This window comes from Phaenicophaeus curvirostris, chromosome 7 (assembly GCF_032191515.1).
Source record: "Phaenicophaeus curvirostris isolate KB17595 chromosome 7, BPBGC_Pcur_1.0, whole genome shotgun sequence".
NCBI lineage: Eukaryota > Metazoa > Chordata > Aves > Cuculiformes > Cuculidae > Phaenicophaeus > Phaenicophaeus curvirostris.
Genome location: NC_091398.1, coordinates 14147046 through 14165122, shown reverse-complemented (window position 1 = coordinate 14165122; position 18077 = coordinate 14147046). Strand labels below are relative to the sequence as shown.

General features: G+C 36.9%; 1 protein-coding gene across 8 annotated transcripts in view; it reads left to right on the top strand.

Moving 5' to 3' along the window:
- Positions 1 to 18077, top strand: part of ADAM23 (ADAM metallopeptidase domain 23) — an 80232-nt gene that overhangs the window by 52288 nt on the left and 9867 nt on the right. For 3 of the 8 annotated variants that reach the window (XM_069860831.1, XM_069860830.1, XM_069860829.1), the window contains exons 16-25: positions 660 to 731; positions 1498 to 1584; positions 2070 to 2150; positions 3711 to 3761; positions 4116 to 4179; positions 6076 to 6181; positions 7518 to 7637; positions 8363 to 8531; positions 10354 to 10465; positions 17577 to 17667. In XM_069860831.1, coding sequence (XP_069716932.1) covers positions 660 to 731; positions 1498 to 1584; positions 2070 to 2150; positions 3711 to 3761; positions 4116 to 4179; positions 6076 to 6181; positions 7518 to 7637; positions 8363 to 8531; positions 10354 to 10465; positions 17577 to 17667 — 953 coding nt within the window. Of the gene's footprint in view, positions 1 to 659; positions 732 to 1497; positions 1585 to 2069; positions 2151 to 3710; positions 3762 to 4115; positions 4180 to 6075; positions 6182 to 7517; positions 7638 to 8362; positions 8532 to 10353; positions 10466 to 12483; positions 12590 to 13822; positions 13914 to 17576; positions 17668 to 18077 lie in introns of all 8 variants that reach the window. The other 5 variants (XM_069860833.1, XM_069860834.1, XM_069860835.1 and 2 more) reach the window with 3 other exon arrangements.

Sequence of the window (18077 nt, the reverse complement as noted above, 5' to 3'; positions counted from 1 at the left end):
AAGCCTGATAAATATCTTAAAACACCTTTAGTCAGAATTATGATACGTGAAACCAGTATAGCATTAATATTAAACCCTGAACTGCAGAGTTTATCTGGATTGTATATTACTGGTCCTAACTGTTTAGCCCTATCTGTATATGATTGTGTTATTCTGACTTAACTAATAAGGCACATAAAGCTTTGTTTTGGCAGTGTTCCTTGATGTTTATTATTTTCATACACAAACATTTAATGCTGGAATAGACAGTAGCCAATTGTATGAAAAAGTATAGGTACCTGAGTAGATCCCAGAGACCGTGTTACTGACTGGTTTCTTGAAAGAATTTTGCAGAAAAATTGGAGTCCATAGAATTGGAATAAAGTTTCAGATGTTATCCCCTTGACAATTATTTTATTTTCTGTTGGTCATAGTTTTCCAAGATCAGTATTCTAAAGAGGGCTAGCAATCAAGTGATTTAGCTATACATCTTTCATGTCTTACCAATTCAGACTAGCAACACTTGGAAAATGTGCTGGCTTTCCCATGTCAGTAGCATGACATATGTATTCTCCGAGAGCATGTTTCTGTAGCATTGCAGAGATGGGATGCGTGTGGCAGAAAAGTCATTTCATAGCAGTTTTATGCTTACTTTGGGGGGCGGCTTTTTTTTCTTTCAGCTCTTTGAAACCACTGAGTGTGGAAATGGATATGTAGAAGCAGGAGAAGAATGTGATTGCGGTTTCCGAATGGCAAGTAGAGTTATATATTACTCCACAAGTCTTTCTTACAAAACATATTAAGATAAATTATGTGATTAGTAAGGAAGGGGTAAAGGTTTGGGGACGCATTTGCTTTGTCTGTTGTTAGGGAACAACTTAAATGACCGTGTTAAAACATTTATTCAAGTGAGAATGAGTGCAAATGCAGGAGTGCCCTCAGAGCAGTCTTCCTGTCATTCTAAGGACAAGGCATAGCTGTTTCCCAGCAATTTATGAATTGCACTGTGGAAGTTGCTTACCCCTTTACTTTTCCTGGATAGCATGCCTGGAGTGGTAGACTCCTTATCTGTGCTTTGAAGACAGGTGCCTGTGTTTGGACAGCTTAATTAGACTGTTGTTGTCTTCTTTATTGTAGAAGTATTCCAAGAATGTTTTTGCAAGAATCTACCCTGTAGCTTTGAGTCTGATTTCTAGTATTTAGATGTAATTACACCCATAATTAGTTGTCTAAATATTTTTTCTGCTTTGAATACAGCTTAACTAAGCAGCATGTGTTGGCACAGGGAACCACACCTGCGAAGACGCTGCAGAATGTGTGAATCTTCTTTATATCACTGCTTTCCCTTTACTTTAGTTATTTAAGCATAGCAAAGGATTCTTCCAGCTGATAATTTCAAGTCATCAGTGCTGAACTGAATATTTTGTCTGCTCATACATAATAGTTTTTTGGAAAGATTGTGAAGAAAAAAGTTCTTTAAAGTGGAAAGCTAACAATGTCACTTAATATTTTCTTCAGGAATGCTATCCAGACTGTTGTAAGAAGTGCTCTCTTTCTAATGGAGCTCATTGCAGTGACGGACCCTGCTGTAATACATCATGCCTTGTGAGTGTTGCTGCAGTATATCTATTGTTCTTTTCAGTTGTCCGTGGATGTCAGGTGCAGCCTATTGTAGTTCAGTGTGTTTTATATAGAATGAAAAGGAACAGCTTACATAGGTTAAGACTGTTATTCTGGACTATAATGTAGTTACTGCTCCAATTTTAAAGGGAATATATCACATTGGATATGTGTTCATGTAAAAATGCCTTTTATTTGCATTTATTTATCAAAGATGAAAAAAGCCCTAAATTTTCTATGTATTATGTACTTCATTTTGGGCTTTAAAAATATTAAGAAACTAAATTTTTTTTCAACACTTTGAAAAAAGTATTGAGATTAAAGTGTTTTGTTGTTAGCCAAACAAAAAACCCCAAATAAGTGTGAGCATACTGGTTACAGAGTATTAAAATGAGGAGTAATTCCAAACACGAATCTTTAATTTTGCTTCTATATAATCTTAGTCCTGAACTATATTCCTTATTTTCTAGTTTTTCCCACGAGGCTATGACTGTCGATACGCAGTGAATGAATGTGATATTGCAGAGTTCTGCACTGGAGATTCTGGCCAGGTGTGTATCTGGAAGTGTTCTCTGCCAATGCTGTTGATGTTTGTTTGCACTCATTTTAAGAGGGAAATCCAGATTAACAAACTCAACTCATATACCCACAAATAACTGTGGGGGTTACTTTTCAATCCTAACAAATTTTTATAAATATAAGAATAGATTATCATAAGCCTAAAAGAATTAAGTGGACTCAAAATATGACCTCTGTACTTCTAATAGTTTTTAAAACTTTGTGGGGTTTTGTCTGTCTGTATAGTATTTGTGTCAGACGTACCCATTTAGTCTTTGCCTGATTTATAGCACAAGCACTGAGAACATACTGCAAATGTGAGTAGATTCAAAGATAATAATGGATTTTATGAAATAAAATATTTTAAAATACAGCTGTAGAAAATTACAACTAATTGAGTATAGATATATATAATCGTTTAAGGTTGGAAAAGACCTTTAAGATCATAAAGTCCACTCCCCTCAGCCGCTCCTTGTAATACTTTTATTAACTGTTACGGTTATAAAGAGTGTGCGCAGGTAGGATAATTTTAAAAGTTGTAGGTATGATGTATTTCTCTTGAAAACATTTCACTGATACTCAAAAGCATAGGAATAAACAGCAACCAAGAGGTGATTTTAACTTGAGTTCTTTTGAATAGTCAACATTCTGTACATTTTCCATTTTCACAGCAATTTTGACACTTAAGGTGATGTATGCTCCTTTTTAATACTGAGCATTTATATTCAAGGTTATATAAGAACTTCATAACTCTGCTGTAGTCATCTACTGCATCAAGTTATTAGCTTTGAATAAATAAGATTCAGGATGGATTGCATGTCTCTCTGGGCATTGGCTGTAAATATAGATGCCAGTACGTTAACAGTAACCTCTTATATTATCATCTGAGACATCCACAGTTATGGATAAGCAGCTACAGATTTTATTGTAAATCTTTTATTCTGTGGATGAAGCATTCTTAATGGGAGAGAGAAGGGCTTTCTTAAGCTGGAAAGGATGCCCTCAAGTATTGGCTGTTATGGTATATTGCAGCAGCATACTGTCTCCAAATCTTGAAAGGTCCCTTTCTGATAAGGGAAAGCTTTGAGAATGGTCTGCTCCTAGCTTTCATAATCTGAAGTTTCTCGACCTAATGACTTGTTCATACCAAAATAGTTTCCAATGCCAAGAAAACATGGCAATTAACATAACCACCCCCCCAGCTCTGTAAGCAGAAGTAGGCTATGGCTAGGTACTTGCTTACTTTCTTAATGGAACTGAAACAAATGCAGTGGCTGTGTTGTAATCATGGCCCCAGCATTAGCTACCAAATATCCTGTTACTGAACATGTGTTTTGCTTTTTATTTTGCCTCACCTCCTTAATTTCTGCTTGTAATATGCAGAAAGTTAGGATGAAACCTTGTGTTCCGTGGCTCAAGATGTTCATTTTTTCATTTGTATTTATAGCTATAAAGATTTCTGCCGCCTTTATATGCTGTGCAGTTGTCTTTTAAAACAAGGAAAAGTCCATGCTTGATCACGTGATAAAAACCAATTCTTAATTTTTTTTCAGTGTCCACCAAACCTTCATAAACAAGATGGGTATGCCTGTGATTCTAATCAGGTATGCAATAATTTAAAATCCCTGCACATTTAAATTTCTAGCTTGAGTAAAATCTGCTTGGTATCTTTACCTTTTATATGTAGATCTTTTATTGCACTCCGTGTTAATAAGTTCTTTATAGCTATGTATATGAGACATGTAAAGCAGCTGCTGAAATGCCAGTATGCATTAGATACCAAATGACTTTGAGAATGTGGGCCAAAATGCGCACTCCATCTGCCCAAATTCATGAAATGAAAAATATTATGTGTTCCAATATGTGTGTGAAAAAACAAAATGAGACATTTGTTGAGGGGGAGGAAGAAACAAAATAATGTTCAGTACGCACTTGCTAACATGTTGTGTTTTGTTTAGGGTCGTTGCTATAACGGTGAATGCAAGACAAGAGATAATCAGTGCAAATATATCTGGGGATCTAGTAGGTTGTCTTTAACTACCTATATTTTATTTCTGCTTCATTCCTGACTTTGTTTTGTATTTTTAGTATTTTTATTTATTGTTCTTGCCACTGTAAGTTTTCTGCTCACTGGAGTAGGCTGCAGTGAGAAACTGTGCCTTGATAGGCAATTGAAATTTTGAGTTTTATGCCTGTTTGGGAGTTATGATAATGAGATTATTCTGATGTGATGTGATTCCAGACATAGGTAGGGCAGCAAATGCTGGATTGTGGTGAAATTAGGTGGGAAGACAAAATGTTGGCAACTTTGAGTTACTGTTACCGGGATGGGGAAATAGGTTTGAGGATTTTTTTTGGTATAGTTCAAAAGAGACAGAATCATAGAGTCATGTAGATTGGAAAAGACCTTTAAGGTCATCAAGTCCAACCCTTAACCTAACACTACCAAGTTCACTACTAAACCATGTAGGTCCCCAAGCACCACATCTAAACATCTTTCAAATAATTCCAGGGATGGTGACTCAAACATTTTCCTGAGCATCCTGTTCCAGTGCTTGACAACACTTCCAGTGAAGTAATTTTTCCAAATATCTAATCTAAAACTCCTGTGTTGCAACTTGAAGCCCTTTCCTCTTGTCCTATTGCTTTTTACTTAGGAGAAGAGCTTTATGTTGCCACCTCACATTTATTCATAATATTAAAGGCAATACGTGGTTTTGTTAACTAATTTCTTTATATCTTACACACTTATATTTTAAAATATTTGGTTTGTCTTGTACAAGTGATTTAACTGAAACTACTCTGTCTTATTTACCTTTAATATTTTATCATTCTCTAAACAGTTGTTCTTTTTTTCTTTTTTTCATGGGCTTCTGTTAAACATTGTTTTCTCTGTGAACTCCTAAAAAAAAACCCCAAATAAACATTGAGTTGATGTCAGAACATATGGCATATAAATACCATATATACTACTGGGTCAAGGGAGGTGATACCCCCTCTACTCTGCTATCACAAGACCTCACCTGGAATACTCAGCACAGGAAGGACATGGATCTGTTAGAGTGAGTGCAGAGAAGGGTCACAAAGATGATCCAAGGGCTGGAGCACCTCCCACATAAGGACAGACTGAGAGAGTTGGGCTTGTTCAGCCTGGAGAAGAGAAAGCTCCAGGGAGACCTAATAGCAGCCTTCCAGTGCTTAAAGGGGTTACAGGAAAGCTGGGAAGGGGCTTTTTATCAGGGAGTGCACTAATAGGATGAGGGGTAATGGTTATAAGCTGTAAAAGGGGAGATTTAGTTTAGATAGTGGGAAGAATTTTTTTTCCTGTGGGGGTGGTGAGGCACTGGCACAGGTTGCCCAGGGAAGCTGTGGCTGCCCCATCGCTGGAGGCGTTTAAGGCCAGGTTGGATGTGGCTTTGGACAGCCTGATCCATTGGAAGGTGTCCCTGGCTGTGGCAGGGGGTTGGAACTGGGTGATGTTTAAGGTCCCTTCCAACCCAAACCATTCTATGATACACAGTCTTTGACCTCCTGATATACAGATCAGGAATACTTACAGTGAAAGCAACTAAATTAAATCTATATGCAAGTGTTATGAAGTGAACAAAATTAGACCACAAATAAAGTCAAATGCAGAAGACAATACAGACACTGTAGGGATTGCTTTTCTTGACAGCTCAGAGCAAATTTTGAACATTTAGCATAATTTTAGAAAAGTCATCTGTAGGTATTGCCGTTCAGTCTGCAAGGTTTCCACTGTGGTCACTGGAAAGTACCAGCTGTATTCATACACCTGTGGTTAGATTTATGCCTTGTATTAAAAAAATGCAGAAAACTGCTATGATAAAACATGCAACTTTTCAAAGCTCGCATGTTGCCAGTGGAAAGTACTTGTCTTTTTCCTTTCTTCATCAACAGAGTCTTCAGGATCTGACAAATTTTGTTATGAGAAGCTTAATACAGAAGGCACAAAAAAAGGAAACTGTGGAAAAGATGGAGACCGATGGATTCAGTGTAGCAAACAGTAAGTTTGGCTTGGTAGAGATTATTTGTATTTTAAATAGATTAATATTGGTTTAATATTCTCTACTTTTCCATGAATGTTTCAGCAGTTTGTTTTGCATTATCCTGAATCTTCTTTCCCTCATAAGGTTTGCATCTTGAAAAAATTCCATTCTGAAAAATCCATGGGTGACTCAGCAATACACTTGCAAAGAATTCTAGATTTTCAGAAGAGTGTAATGTGACTTTGATTCTTTCAGAGGAGCAGGGGCCAAGGCAGCAAAAACTTACAAGGTCATGATTTACAAACACCTCAGACTTGGTAGGGATAAATTAGGCTGCAGTTACACTATTTTCGCTTGCTCTGAGATTGATACCAGATAATGTTTGTTCCAAACTTTATTTTGACCAGAGAGGACAATCAGACATTTGGATGCTATAGAGAGAAAATGACTGATTTCTTTGCATGTGATTTCTTTGCATGTGATCATTACTTTTCACGTTAATGATCATTAGTAGACAGACTTAAATTTCTTGTTATTTTCTTACAATTTTGTAATTTTTAAGTATGCATGTAAAAATTTCAGTCTCAGAATGGTCTTTTCCTTCTTTGACTATTTGGTATTTATTAAATGGCTTTTTTTTATTGCGTAGTTCACTTTTCAGGTGGGATCATAAGGAAGGGAGTTGTTTAAGGGGTGTTTTTATACTTAGATGAGAGAAGTGTTGTTGTGATATGTATGTTAAAAACCTTATTTGTATAGAAGTTTTTCTTGGTTATTAGATGATGCAGAAAAATAGTCTAACTGAAGGGCCATTTAATTTTTTTGCAATTTTAATAAATACAAATTCCAGCATTAATGCAACTGCTTCTATGACTTCTATGACAATTGGAGTAAGGAATGGAAGTTTAAAGGCCATATCCTTCTATTGAAGGTTGCACATATAAAACAACATCAAATTAAGTAAGTAAAGCAAATTCATCACCAAAATACAGGCACGTAAACTGCTTGCTAATTGCTGTTATTATGGTTCTGTTGTGCTGCGAGGGAAATAAAATTCAATTCAGAATTCAAACTTGACATTAACATATGGCATCCAAGCTGTTAGAGAGAGCAAAATGTAATTTAGCCTCATATGGCGAAGCTTTGTACAATTTGACTCCCCTTAATTGTACTGTACTCGATTTAGAGCACAGATTAATTTTTTGTTCATGTGAACATTCCCTGGTTCATTAGAATGAATGATTACTTTTTCTGCCTCTTGTTGTTAATGTGATCAGCAGCATTGCCAGGCTTTTATTTGTAAGTTTATTTCATACTTTTTCAGTAACTTTTTGATACGTTTTCATTTTCCAGTGATGTTTTCTGTGGCTTTTTGCTCTGTACTAATCTCACTAAAGTTCCACGAGTTGGTCAAGTTCAAGGAGAAATTATACCAAATTCTTTTTATCATCAAGGACGAATAGTGGACTGCAGGTAAAAGATAATGCAGTGTTCCAACATGGTTTTGCTCTGTCAGAACTTACTGAGTTAATATGAACATAAAAGTACAATTCTGTGATTTTAGATAATTAATATCTTACAGCAAAATCATTATTCTGAGTGGTATTTCTTTCAATTAAAAATATTAGGCAGACTAATATTCCACATTGAAGAGGTGAAATGTGGATTATCCTCCTGATTACTCTGTCTGATCTCTCTGGTAGCAGAACTTCAGTCAAGAATTCAGTGCTTAGCGCTGTATTTTTTGGAGGCAGTCAAGTCTGTAATTGCTGAAGACCCATATATTAAACATAATGTTTTTAAGTTTTATATCCTCAGAGAAATAGCTGCAGGGGAGTAAAGGCTGAGAGGGTAGAAAGTGAAGGGTTGTGGCAGAGTGTAGCTACAATTCACTTAAAGGGCAGGCAAATGGATTTTAGTCTACTATGCACAATTCTGGATTTGCATTTTAAAGACATTGGCAACATTGCTGTCATGCTAAGAATACTCTTACATAGTTGGGTCCTGAATAAGCAGTGATGCTTAACTCTTTTCTTATATCAGTAGTATTTGTATTTAGATCTCATCACGTAATTTTGTTCAATCTGTCTGTGTGCTTGAATGAGGGAAAGGTTTTTAGTATCTACACTGACATATTAAACATTTTCAATGGACTTCAAACATAATACTGATAGTCTCTTAAAACTTATTTCTCCTAGTGGTGCTCATGTTCTTTTAGATGATGATACAGATCTGGGTTATGTGGAGGATGGAGCTCCATGTGGACCTCAAATGATGTGTCTGGACAAAAAGTGCCTACCTATTCAGTCCTTGAACATAAGCAGCTGTCCCATCGGTTCTAATGGAAAAGTCTGTTCTGGTCATGGGGTGAGTTAGCAGCTACGCTGCTCCATCTCTCTCTATGCTGTATGTGATCTGAATGTATCCTGTGGAGTACACTGAAAGTGTTCCTAAGACCTGTTGATCTGAAAACACACATGTTAGATTCAGGGGAAAACTGCCGTTCTGTGAAGCATGGATAAAGAGTTAGAATGGAAAGTTGTCAAGTTAGTTCTGCAGTTATATCCAAAGTGGTGTTTTCATTACAAGCAAGAAAGAGCTTTGGTATCAGTTACTATAAAGGCTTCTGCAATGTACTAACTGTATTTAAAGCTGCTTGCCATCTTCAGATAAATTTTTCTCTGCATACTCACACCTTTATAAAGTTGGTCCCTTGTAACTTAAATAAGTGAAATTCTAAATTGCTGACCTCCATGCAGATGGTATATTCTTCTTGGAACAGTTGCCAAGTGTATCGTTTTACATTCAGGCACGTTATATTCTGTTATTTGACCCATTTGTTCATTTGTCTAGGTTATTAGGTATGTTTTGGTGAACAGATTCACTGTTCCATGTCTTAACTGCAATACTGAAAAACCTTTCCACTGTGGGATTCAGTGGACAGATACTTGCCTAAGGGGCTAGACTTTATAAAAGAAAGGGTTTTTTTCCTCCTTACATGTAATTTAAGATGAATTTGAGTCCTTCAAAGAAGAGGGTTAGGTTCAAAAATCAAGATGAAAATTTTTCAAATTGAAAAGTAAAGTATCTAGGAGGTCTAGAAATCATCTTGGTACTTGAGTGGTGAGAGAACTATGTTACCTTTTTCTTTTGCTTTTGATTATTCCAGTTAATAATTTTACAATGCTTCTTTGGTCAAACCTGCCATAAGCTGTATTTATCTTCAACTTCCTACATAAGTTTCTTTGGTGAATACTTTAAGAAGCAGAGTGAAATAAAATTAAATTTAAAAAAATCACATCTACTACTTACTTGTAATTATTAGTGTGTAGTTTATTTTCTAGGGGTTTTTGACATGATGTTCCAGTGTCCAAAAAACATTATTAGCTAATGTCTAATTACTGACTTCAGTTCTAGTCCAATAATCAAAACTCCATTCTTTTTGTGTGTATTTCTCATTTTACTTTTTCCTTAGTAAACTCTTCCAGTAACACATTCCTTGTTCTTTTTCATATGGAAAGTTTATAGCTATTGACTCTCATTATTGATTTGATATTTCCGATGTTGTCAGTTGGATAGATTTTCCTGTATCTGATAAATGTACTGCCCATTTTAGGGAGTCCTAAGTCCTTTTAGAGGTCATTCAACTAAATGTAGACTTAGGAAGCATTTCCCCTGTTTCTAGAAGATAAGCAACACTCCTCAATGCTGCCTAGGAAAAAAATGCTGCTGAAACCAATGAAAATCTTACTGGTTTTTTCTGCGTGTGTGCAAGTTATAAAAAATAACCATGTCTTGAACCTTTTAAGTGCACATGCTTATATTCCTTCTGGATATCCAGGCGTAAAGTCTAGATAGTTGGTTAGTGGAGATCTAACTAGTCAAGATAGGGGGTATTTTTTAATGGGAATTTCTTACGGGTTTTACATCCTATGCAGATGTGTACTGCAAGCAATTGTGGAACCCTAGGGAACGCTCCTGCTTTACACAGCATCTGAGTATATTTAGAGGCTCAAATTAAAAATTTAAGGTTGCTGATGTATTATGTTCATTCTAAACACTCAGTGCTATTGCTACAATATATAAATGGATAAGTTTTATACTGTGAATTACATACCTAATTACACGTTAAATAAACTTAATAAAATGTAACTAGAACCAAGCTGCTGTCATTTATTTTTTTTTCCAGGTTTGTAGTAATGAAGCCACTTGCATTTGTAATTTCTCCTGGGCTGGGACAGACTGCAGTATTGATGATCCTATCAGGGATACTGGTAGCAAGAAGGATGAAGGACCTAAGGGTTTGTGCGATTTCAGTTTTGGTGTTCTTTCAAGTATTTATGACATTTTTTTGTATTGATACATGATAGTAGAATTAGCATTTAGAAAGAGAATACCATTGTACAGGCCTGTTTAGACCCAGACAGTAAAGTTCTACGTCATGTAGATAGAGTAGGTCTTTCTGCTTTGAGAATTGACGAAACTTTTATAACTTAAATTTAGGGAATATTTCAATAGGTAATGATGTGTACTTACTACTTTTTCCTTCATCCCTTACTCTCTATTTTTTATAATAATTTTCCTTGTCATTTTTCTTTGAATCTGACTAAATGGGGCTCTTGTTATTTATATGATAATTGAGTACTTATGTTTTTCTAGAGATTTCCACTTTCCTTAGTTGTTACCAGCTAGTACAGAGAGCTGTGGCATAAAAAAGGGAAAAGTGGATTGTCCCTGGTGAAAACAACCTTTGGTTCCTTGAAATCACATTTTAATGGGAGGAAAAATAAATATGATTTTAAGGACTTAAATTATTCTTGCGATCATTATTGCTTCCTCTAATGTATTTAGTAAGTATTTTGAATTCATATGAAGTATAAATACAAAGAGGAGCTATTGAGGGAACAACTAATTAAAAAGGTTTTTCAAAGAGGAATAAAAGCACTTGAGATTCTCTCTGAGTTCTCTGCCAAAGAATGTCTTTGGATTGTGGTATCCAATTTTTGTATGTCTTTTCTGTCATCAGGATGTTAGTTAACATCAGTCTATATTTATCCAGTGTTATGTATTTACAGATGAAGTTCCTGATAAACAACTGAGAAACCCAAACAGTTTTTTTTTTCTAGTATGTCCCAGTTCCAGGTTCTTCTGTCCCTTGTACAAGGCTGATGGAAAAAAATATAAGAATTGGTTTAAAAGTGTAGTCCTTAGAGCTCAGACTCTGATTATTGTTCAAAACAGCCAGGGTTTCAAGGGAGGGCAGGATTTTGATGTGTCCCTCCAGAATGGCTTTACTTTTCTCTTGGGTGCTTTATTCTTTTGCCCCTTAGCAGAATGGTTCCAGTAATCTTTGTCAAGAACTGTTGAAGAGATTGTCATAAAACAAGTCACCACTATGAAGGAAGCTCTCTAATACAGTCCAGATCTGTATTAGGGAATCTGTGCAGGTGCTTCCTGGACGCCTGAACCCACCACTGTTCAGTGTAGAGCTGCCTGGTTTGTACTCTGCCTTACAAAGCTACTTGTCAATTCCATTTCCCATAAAAACCTTCCTAATGGTGTAAAGCAGCTTTCAGAGTCTTAAAGAAAATAGTGGAGAACAGCACTTTAAAGCTGGTTGCTTCTTTTGTGTGGGTGAGGAGAGCAGTATTTATAGTTGTGTCACTGAGAGTGCATGAATTTTATATTGCTTATTTTAAAATCCTGTAGGTAAGAAATAATTCCCTCGTCTGTAAAAAGATCTATAGGAAAGGCAACACAGGAGGTACATTTATCTTGGTTAGATTTTTTGTAATTCAGGTCAACTCATCTAATTCAAAATGGAAATACCTTTATGAAAATTAATGACAATGCTGAAATATTCTAGGGAAAAAGTCTTAAAAGAGTAGTATGTGCATGGATTTCTGCCAGTAGTTACAGACATAAAGTTCAGACTGCATTTTTCAATGGAGTCCTCTACAAAAAAGGCAGAATTATGTTTTTGTAGAAGGTGGCTCGATGATTTCAAAAGAAGGATTATTTTTTGCTTATATTGTTACAGTAGTTTATTAATGTTGAATCACCTAGAAGTGAATTTAGGAGCCTGACAGCTTCTGTAATCTCTTTTGGTGTGCTAATAGAGGAATTCCTTTGTGAGAAGATGCCAGAAGAATACAGACATAGTTTTCTGTATTCTAAAGATCCAACATACTCAAGTATTGCTTCCATTAAGTTGTTCCCCTCATTACCAGTACTTCCAATGTTGTATGCCAGTTCGCTAGATAGAGACCAAAATCCTTGTTTTTCCTTAACACTAAATTCACGTTTTGGTACGTTTCAGGATCAGAACACACATGATGTGAAAATTCACCCAGTAGATTTAAGATTCTTCACACCATAAATGCAGGCATTTTCCTTACTACAATTAGAGCATGCCTAGCTAGGAAGTATTGCCGTTTATTTATAATAGAACCTTGGCTGGTACTCTGGCTGCACTTTCCAGACCTTTCTGTCAACCATCACTTGCTTTTGGCTCCACACTGTGTTTCAGGATTTTAAAAATTAGTGGTCCTTCATTATGTTGATACTAATACATAAGTCTTAAATTACTCTAAACTCAGCAACCTATGGTATCCTGCACTAGCAGACCTAGATAGCATACTAGCAGTTCAGGGAAGACAGAGTTCTCACTGTTAGATTTTGGCTGCTGCAGAAACTCTTAATTCCTTTAGAGTGTTGGCCAGTCGTTTTGAGGTCAGCAGGGCTCCATATGCAAACATGAGTCTTTCCTTCCAATTTCATTTTCAGAATTAGACCTTTGTTTGGCTAGTGGAATTGTTTGCTTGTTTTTTTAATATAAAACTTATGTCTCTGTGTGTGTGTGTTTGTGTGTGTATATTTATGAAACAGGAAAATAATTATGAAACCTTTTCAAAACTGACTTTATTCAGCATGAAGACTAAGTTTTTTGTCCCTTGGAACAGTTCCCATTAGACAGGGAATTCAGCTGCTTGCTTGTGGTCTGTTGCAACTCAATGAATCCATCAAGCTTTTAATCTTTAACATAGGAAACTTACAGAAGTTTTTTTCCTCAAGAGTTCCCTTAAAAAATGAAAAATAAGGCCTCAGTGTCTTGAGGGACTACCTGAACATATTGGTATTTCCAAGGTGTTACCTGTTACCTGTCTTTAGGTCATGCAGATAGAGTCCTATTGATAAATAGGAAAATATTACTAACTAGAAAAGGAATGAATTAAGAAATTGGGCTTTTTCCTTTTCCTGCGATGGAATTGTTTCCAAACCGTTTCCCTTTGCTTAGTTATGTTATTGGGTACAGTAAGTTTCTGGTGATCAAAAGGCTTTCTTATTGGTGATTTATTTACATTTTGTCTGTTTTGAATAAACAGGTTGAGGATGTTCCCTTTTTAATAAATAATAGAATCACAGGAAAACTTCTCATTGAAATATTAGCAAGCATTCAAGGAAAATTAAATATAGCTAATTTCAGAATTTTTAGAGCTGCAGTATTTGGTAAATAAAGGTTTGTAAGGAGGTTTGAATTGTTTATCCAATGATGGGTTATAGCATAAAAGATTCCTTTGAGGAATAATTTAATGTTTTTATTTCAGACCTATATGTGATCATTTCCTTAAAAAATCTTCCCTTTTCCCTCCACACAGTGAGTATGGCCACTAACAGGCTAATAGGTGCAGTGGCAGGGACCATTCTGGCCTTGGGGGTGATTTTTGGAGGCACAGGGTGGGGAATAGAGTAAGCATTTTTCTTAGTTTGAGTTTTATGTTTGGTGCCTAGTGTGTGAGGTAACTGTATGCACCCGAGCCCTCTGTGTATTTCCCCATTAGCTTTGTCATGTGGTGACCGTATTTGTTGTGTGATTTGACTGTGTCTGTGTCATGTGGTTTGCTCATGCAGTGTTAAACCTTCTCCTGTCTGGGATAATGTGGGGCATAAAACAATAAGTTCGTGGATTTTTACATTGTCACAGTAAAATTATATGTCTAAATGTTTCCATTACACCAAATTACAAAAAGAATGGGGGAAAAATGGAAGTTTGTGATTAGTTTGCAAAACAGAATGAATAACGTGGACTATTTAATAAAATGCATTTATCAGATAAAATTATTTATCACAATCAGTGGGGCTTTCAGTCTAATAGTAGGTCACATGATCTACCTAGGGAGGTGAAAGCTGGTGATTGTTCCATTGCTAGGATTCTGTTACCTCAGGGCAGTAAACTGCTGAAGTAGAATGCATATATAAAGAATGTTTATGAGTAATTTTTATATTCTTTTCATAGTTTTAGGAAACTCTAATCTTCAGTGTTAGCCCAATACCTCAGTTTTAACAGTGGGTGTGACTTATACATGTTGAATGCCTGTTCAAGAACTCTTCTCATTCCCAATTCGCTTTGCAAACTACAGAATTGTTCTTCTGAGATTTTGAACTTCACTGTGTTTCTAGTGCTGTGTATGACCTTGTCATGGGATAGTGCCATCTCTCTGAAGGGGGAATTGTAACAAGACAGTTTGTGATTTGTTTTCACAGTTCTAGGGCTGCATGGGCAGTCTTCTGGTAGGCAGCATTTGGTGTGTTGAGTTTGCAGCCCTAGATAGAGCCTTTTAGCCTTTGCTGAACTGGACTGCTGCATGACACTCATCTCAGATGCTCAGAATAGGAAAGACCTTCCCACTCACAGAGAAGGACAAACAAATAGATGGAAGAAGGTAATAGATCATCTACTTGAGAAAGATCAGAGTAGTGGTTTACTCTGGTGACTTTTACAGCTGTTTGCTAAAAGCTGGCAACTGTGAAGGCTGTAGAAGTTTGGGACTCAGGTTCTGAAGCAGAGAATTTACCTAGAGGTTGAGGACTACTTGCCTTTTTCTTACGTTCTGCCTTGCACTCTCCTATTTTTATCTTCCCTTACCTGCTGTCTCAATTCACTCAGCTCTGACCAAGTCCCTGACCATTTGTTCTTGGTCCTGTATCCTTCTGCTCTAATTCTAGCCTGTCTTCGTCTTTCCTCTCGTCACCCACTTACCTGATTCTTTTTTCTCTCCTGGATCCCATCAGTCCTCTATTTTCTTCAGATACAAATATACATTCAAGGCAGGCCACTGCTACTTTTTGTTGCTACTTTTTGTTGGTTTAAAGAAGGCCCTGGAGGAACAAAAATCCTCCCTCTGTTCTAATGCTCTTCAGGCCCTGGTGGCTGTAACCATCAGTGGCTGCAGGGGAGGTTGTGTTCATCACAGCCTGATGCCAGTGTCTGCCCTTCTTCCTCCTTCCTTGCCACTTCACGTGCACATTGCAAACTTTTATTTAAAATACTGAAGTAACTTCAGTTTCTTAATGTTCCATGAATTTATTTTATTAATCAAGGGGGACAAAATGACTGAGTTGTTTATTTCCAGATTTCATACTAAAATCACAGAATCGTGTAGGATGGAAAAGATCTTTAAGGTCATCAAGTCCAATCATTAACCTAACACTGCCAAGTCACCACTAAACCATGTCCCCAAGCACCACATCTACCCATCTTTTAAATACTTCCAGGGATGGTGACTCAACCACTTCCTTGGACAGCCCGTTCCAGTGCTTGACAACAGTGAAGTAATTTTTCCTGATGTCTCATCTAAACCTCCCGTGGTTCAGCTTGAGGCTATTTCCTCTTATCCTGTCACTTGTTACTCGGGAGAAGAGACCAACACCCACCTCACTACAAACTCTTTTCAGGTAGTTGTAGAGAGCAATAAGGTCTCCCCTCAGCGTCCTGTTCTCCAGACAATCCTGATTCCCTCAGCCACCTCCTCATTACACTTGTGCTCCAGACCCTTCACCAACTTCATTGCCCTTCTCTGTACACGCCCCAGCATCTCCATGACTTTCCTGTACTTGGGGGCCCAAAACTGAACATAAGATTCAAGGTGCAGCATCACCAGTGCTGAGTACAGGGGCACAATCACAATGTTCTTCCAAATTGTGAAAATCTACCTTTTACTTATTGTTCTCAGATTTGTGCACTGCTCATATCTTTGAAGCTCACTATATTTCTTTTCAGTCCAAGTCTTTGATTAATATTCTTGACTACTCTTTGTGTAGGAATTACGAAAGCCTGTGTTTCTTTTAGTTAATCTGATCATCTGAAGCACTAATATGGGACACCTGTAATGGATGGAGTGAAGTTAGGTGACTGCAGTAAATTTTAAAACTTAGGGTATGTACATTGTAGGTTGTGGGACTGCGTGGAAGGTTTTGTGATACATATCTAACAGCCTAAACCTTTCAGGTGTTGCAGCTGCCCTTGTTCCTTCCTTTGCTGACCTCTGGCTGCTCCTTCTTCCTTGTGTTAGCTGTCTGACAGTTTTCCAAACTTGATTTTGGAACATTTAAAGTAGGAAAATTGCCATTGCTTGGTTTGGGGAAACTGGGATAGGAGGTAAGAACTGGTTTTGAAGGCTGGTCCTACACATGTGAATCTTTAAACAAAGTGTGCAACATGCTGCAAAAGAACTGTTGGATTGGTTTCATTTTGTCTTGAGCTCTGATGCAATTAGCTTTACTTCAAAGATCGCTCAATAGGAAATTTTCATACAGATCAGTTAAAATGTTACTCAGGCCAACTGTTGGTTTTCCTCCACCCTGTGTAAATAAAGCACTTATGGGTCAATTATGAATATCTTATTTAGGTGTTCTCTTGCCCTCTTCAGAAAATTGCACACTTATTTTGTGCTGCTTCTTTGTGTTGCTCTTTTCCTGCTCCACCCTTTCCCACTTTGTTATAGCTTCTTGAGGATGATGAAGAGATGCTTTGATGTTTGGAAAGCTTAATGGGAATACAGCTTTTATTTCAACTTCTGTTCTTTATTATGTAATCCTTTGCTCTTGTCAAACAATTGTCTGTACATATAGCATTGACGTGACTGTAGGGACTCTGGACTCTGATGTCTGAGTGCAGCTACGTGCTCTCAGCTCAGATTAAAATATCGAACGTCTTTCAGGATCTCCATGAAAAAGAGTTAGGCCTTTTGATATATTTTCTTCTTATTTGCTGTAGGCATAAAACACACAACTTTCCTACTTTTTAAGTTAAGGAATTATTCACAAATGTCTTAGTGTCCTCAGCTGACAGTTCATTCACTAGGCAATGGAGTAAGTAACATTAGAATTTACTGCCTAATACTAGATTTTTATCTGTGGTACAAGTAAACATAGCACAACACAGAGACCAATGGCTTTATTCATTCTTGCTGTTAAGGAAAACTAAGTTAGGCTTGCTGAAATTGTCTAGAGACATCACCTTCTGTGCTGTCAATATTCCTTGAACTGTTTGACTACAACTTCAGTTGCTTCACTTAATGTGAATAAAGTGGTTGGTTCTTATATCTGTCTTACCATAATCCTTTATCACAGGTCCTAGTGCCACCAATCTTATAATAGGCTCCATCGCTGGTGCCATCCTGGTAGCAGCTATTGTCCTTGGGGGGACAGGATGGGGCTTTAAGTAAGCAATGCCGCATGTCTTCTCTTCAGTGGCTATGGCATTTCTATTTCTTGCTTACAACACTGAATTTTGAGTTCCTGCTACAAGAGTTCTAAGGTAATTTCCCTCCCACCCAAACTATAACAAACTACAAGGAAAGAATTATTCATGTACTGAACAAGAAGAGAAAATTGATTTGAAACTAGCAGATGTCATCAGGGTGCAAAGCTGAAGAACAATGAAAGAATGGATTGAACTTTCTTGAGTTCACCCTAACACTTGGGGAGTGAGGCGTTTTTTCACCTCTAGTTAATAGAGTTGTTCTCAACTTGACCTCAGTGGTTAAAAACCCCAGAAGATACGTGGCCAGAGCTGCATTTTTTTGAATGCAGTAATACTTACAAACTGATTAACTTTTTTTATATTAAAAG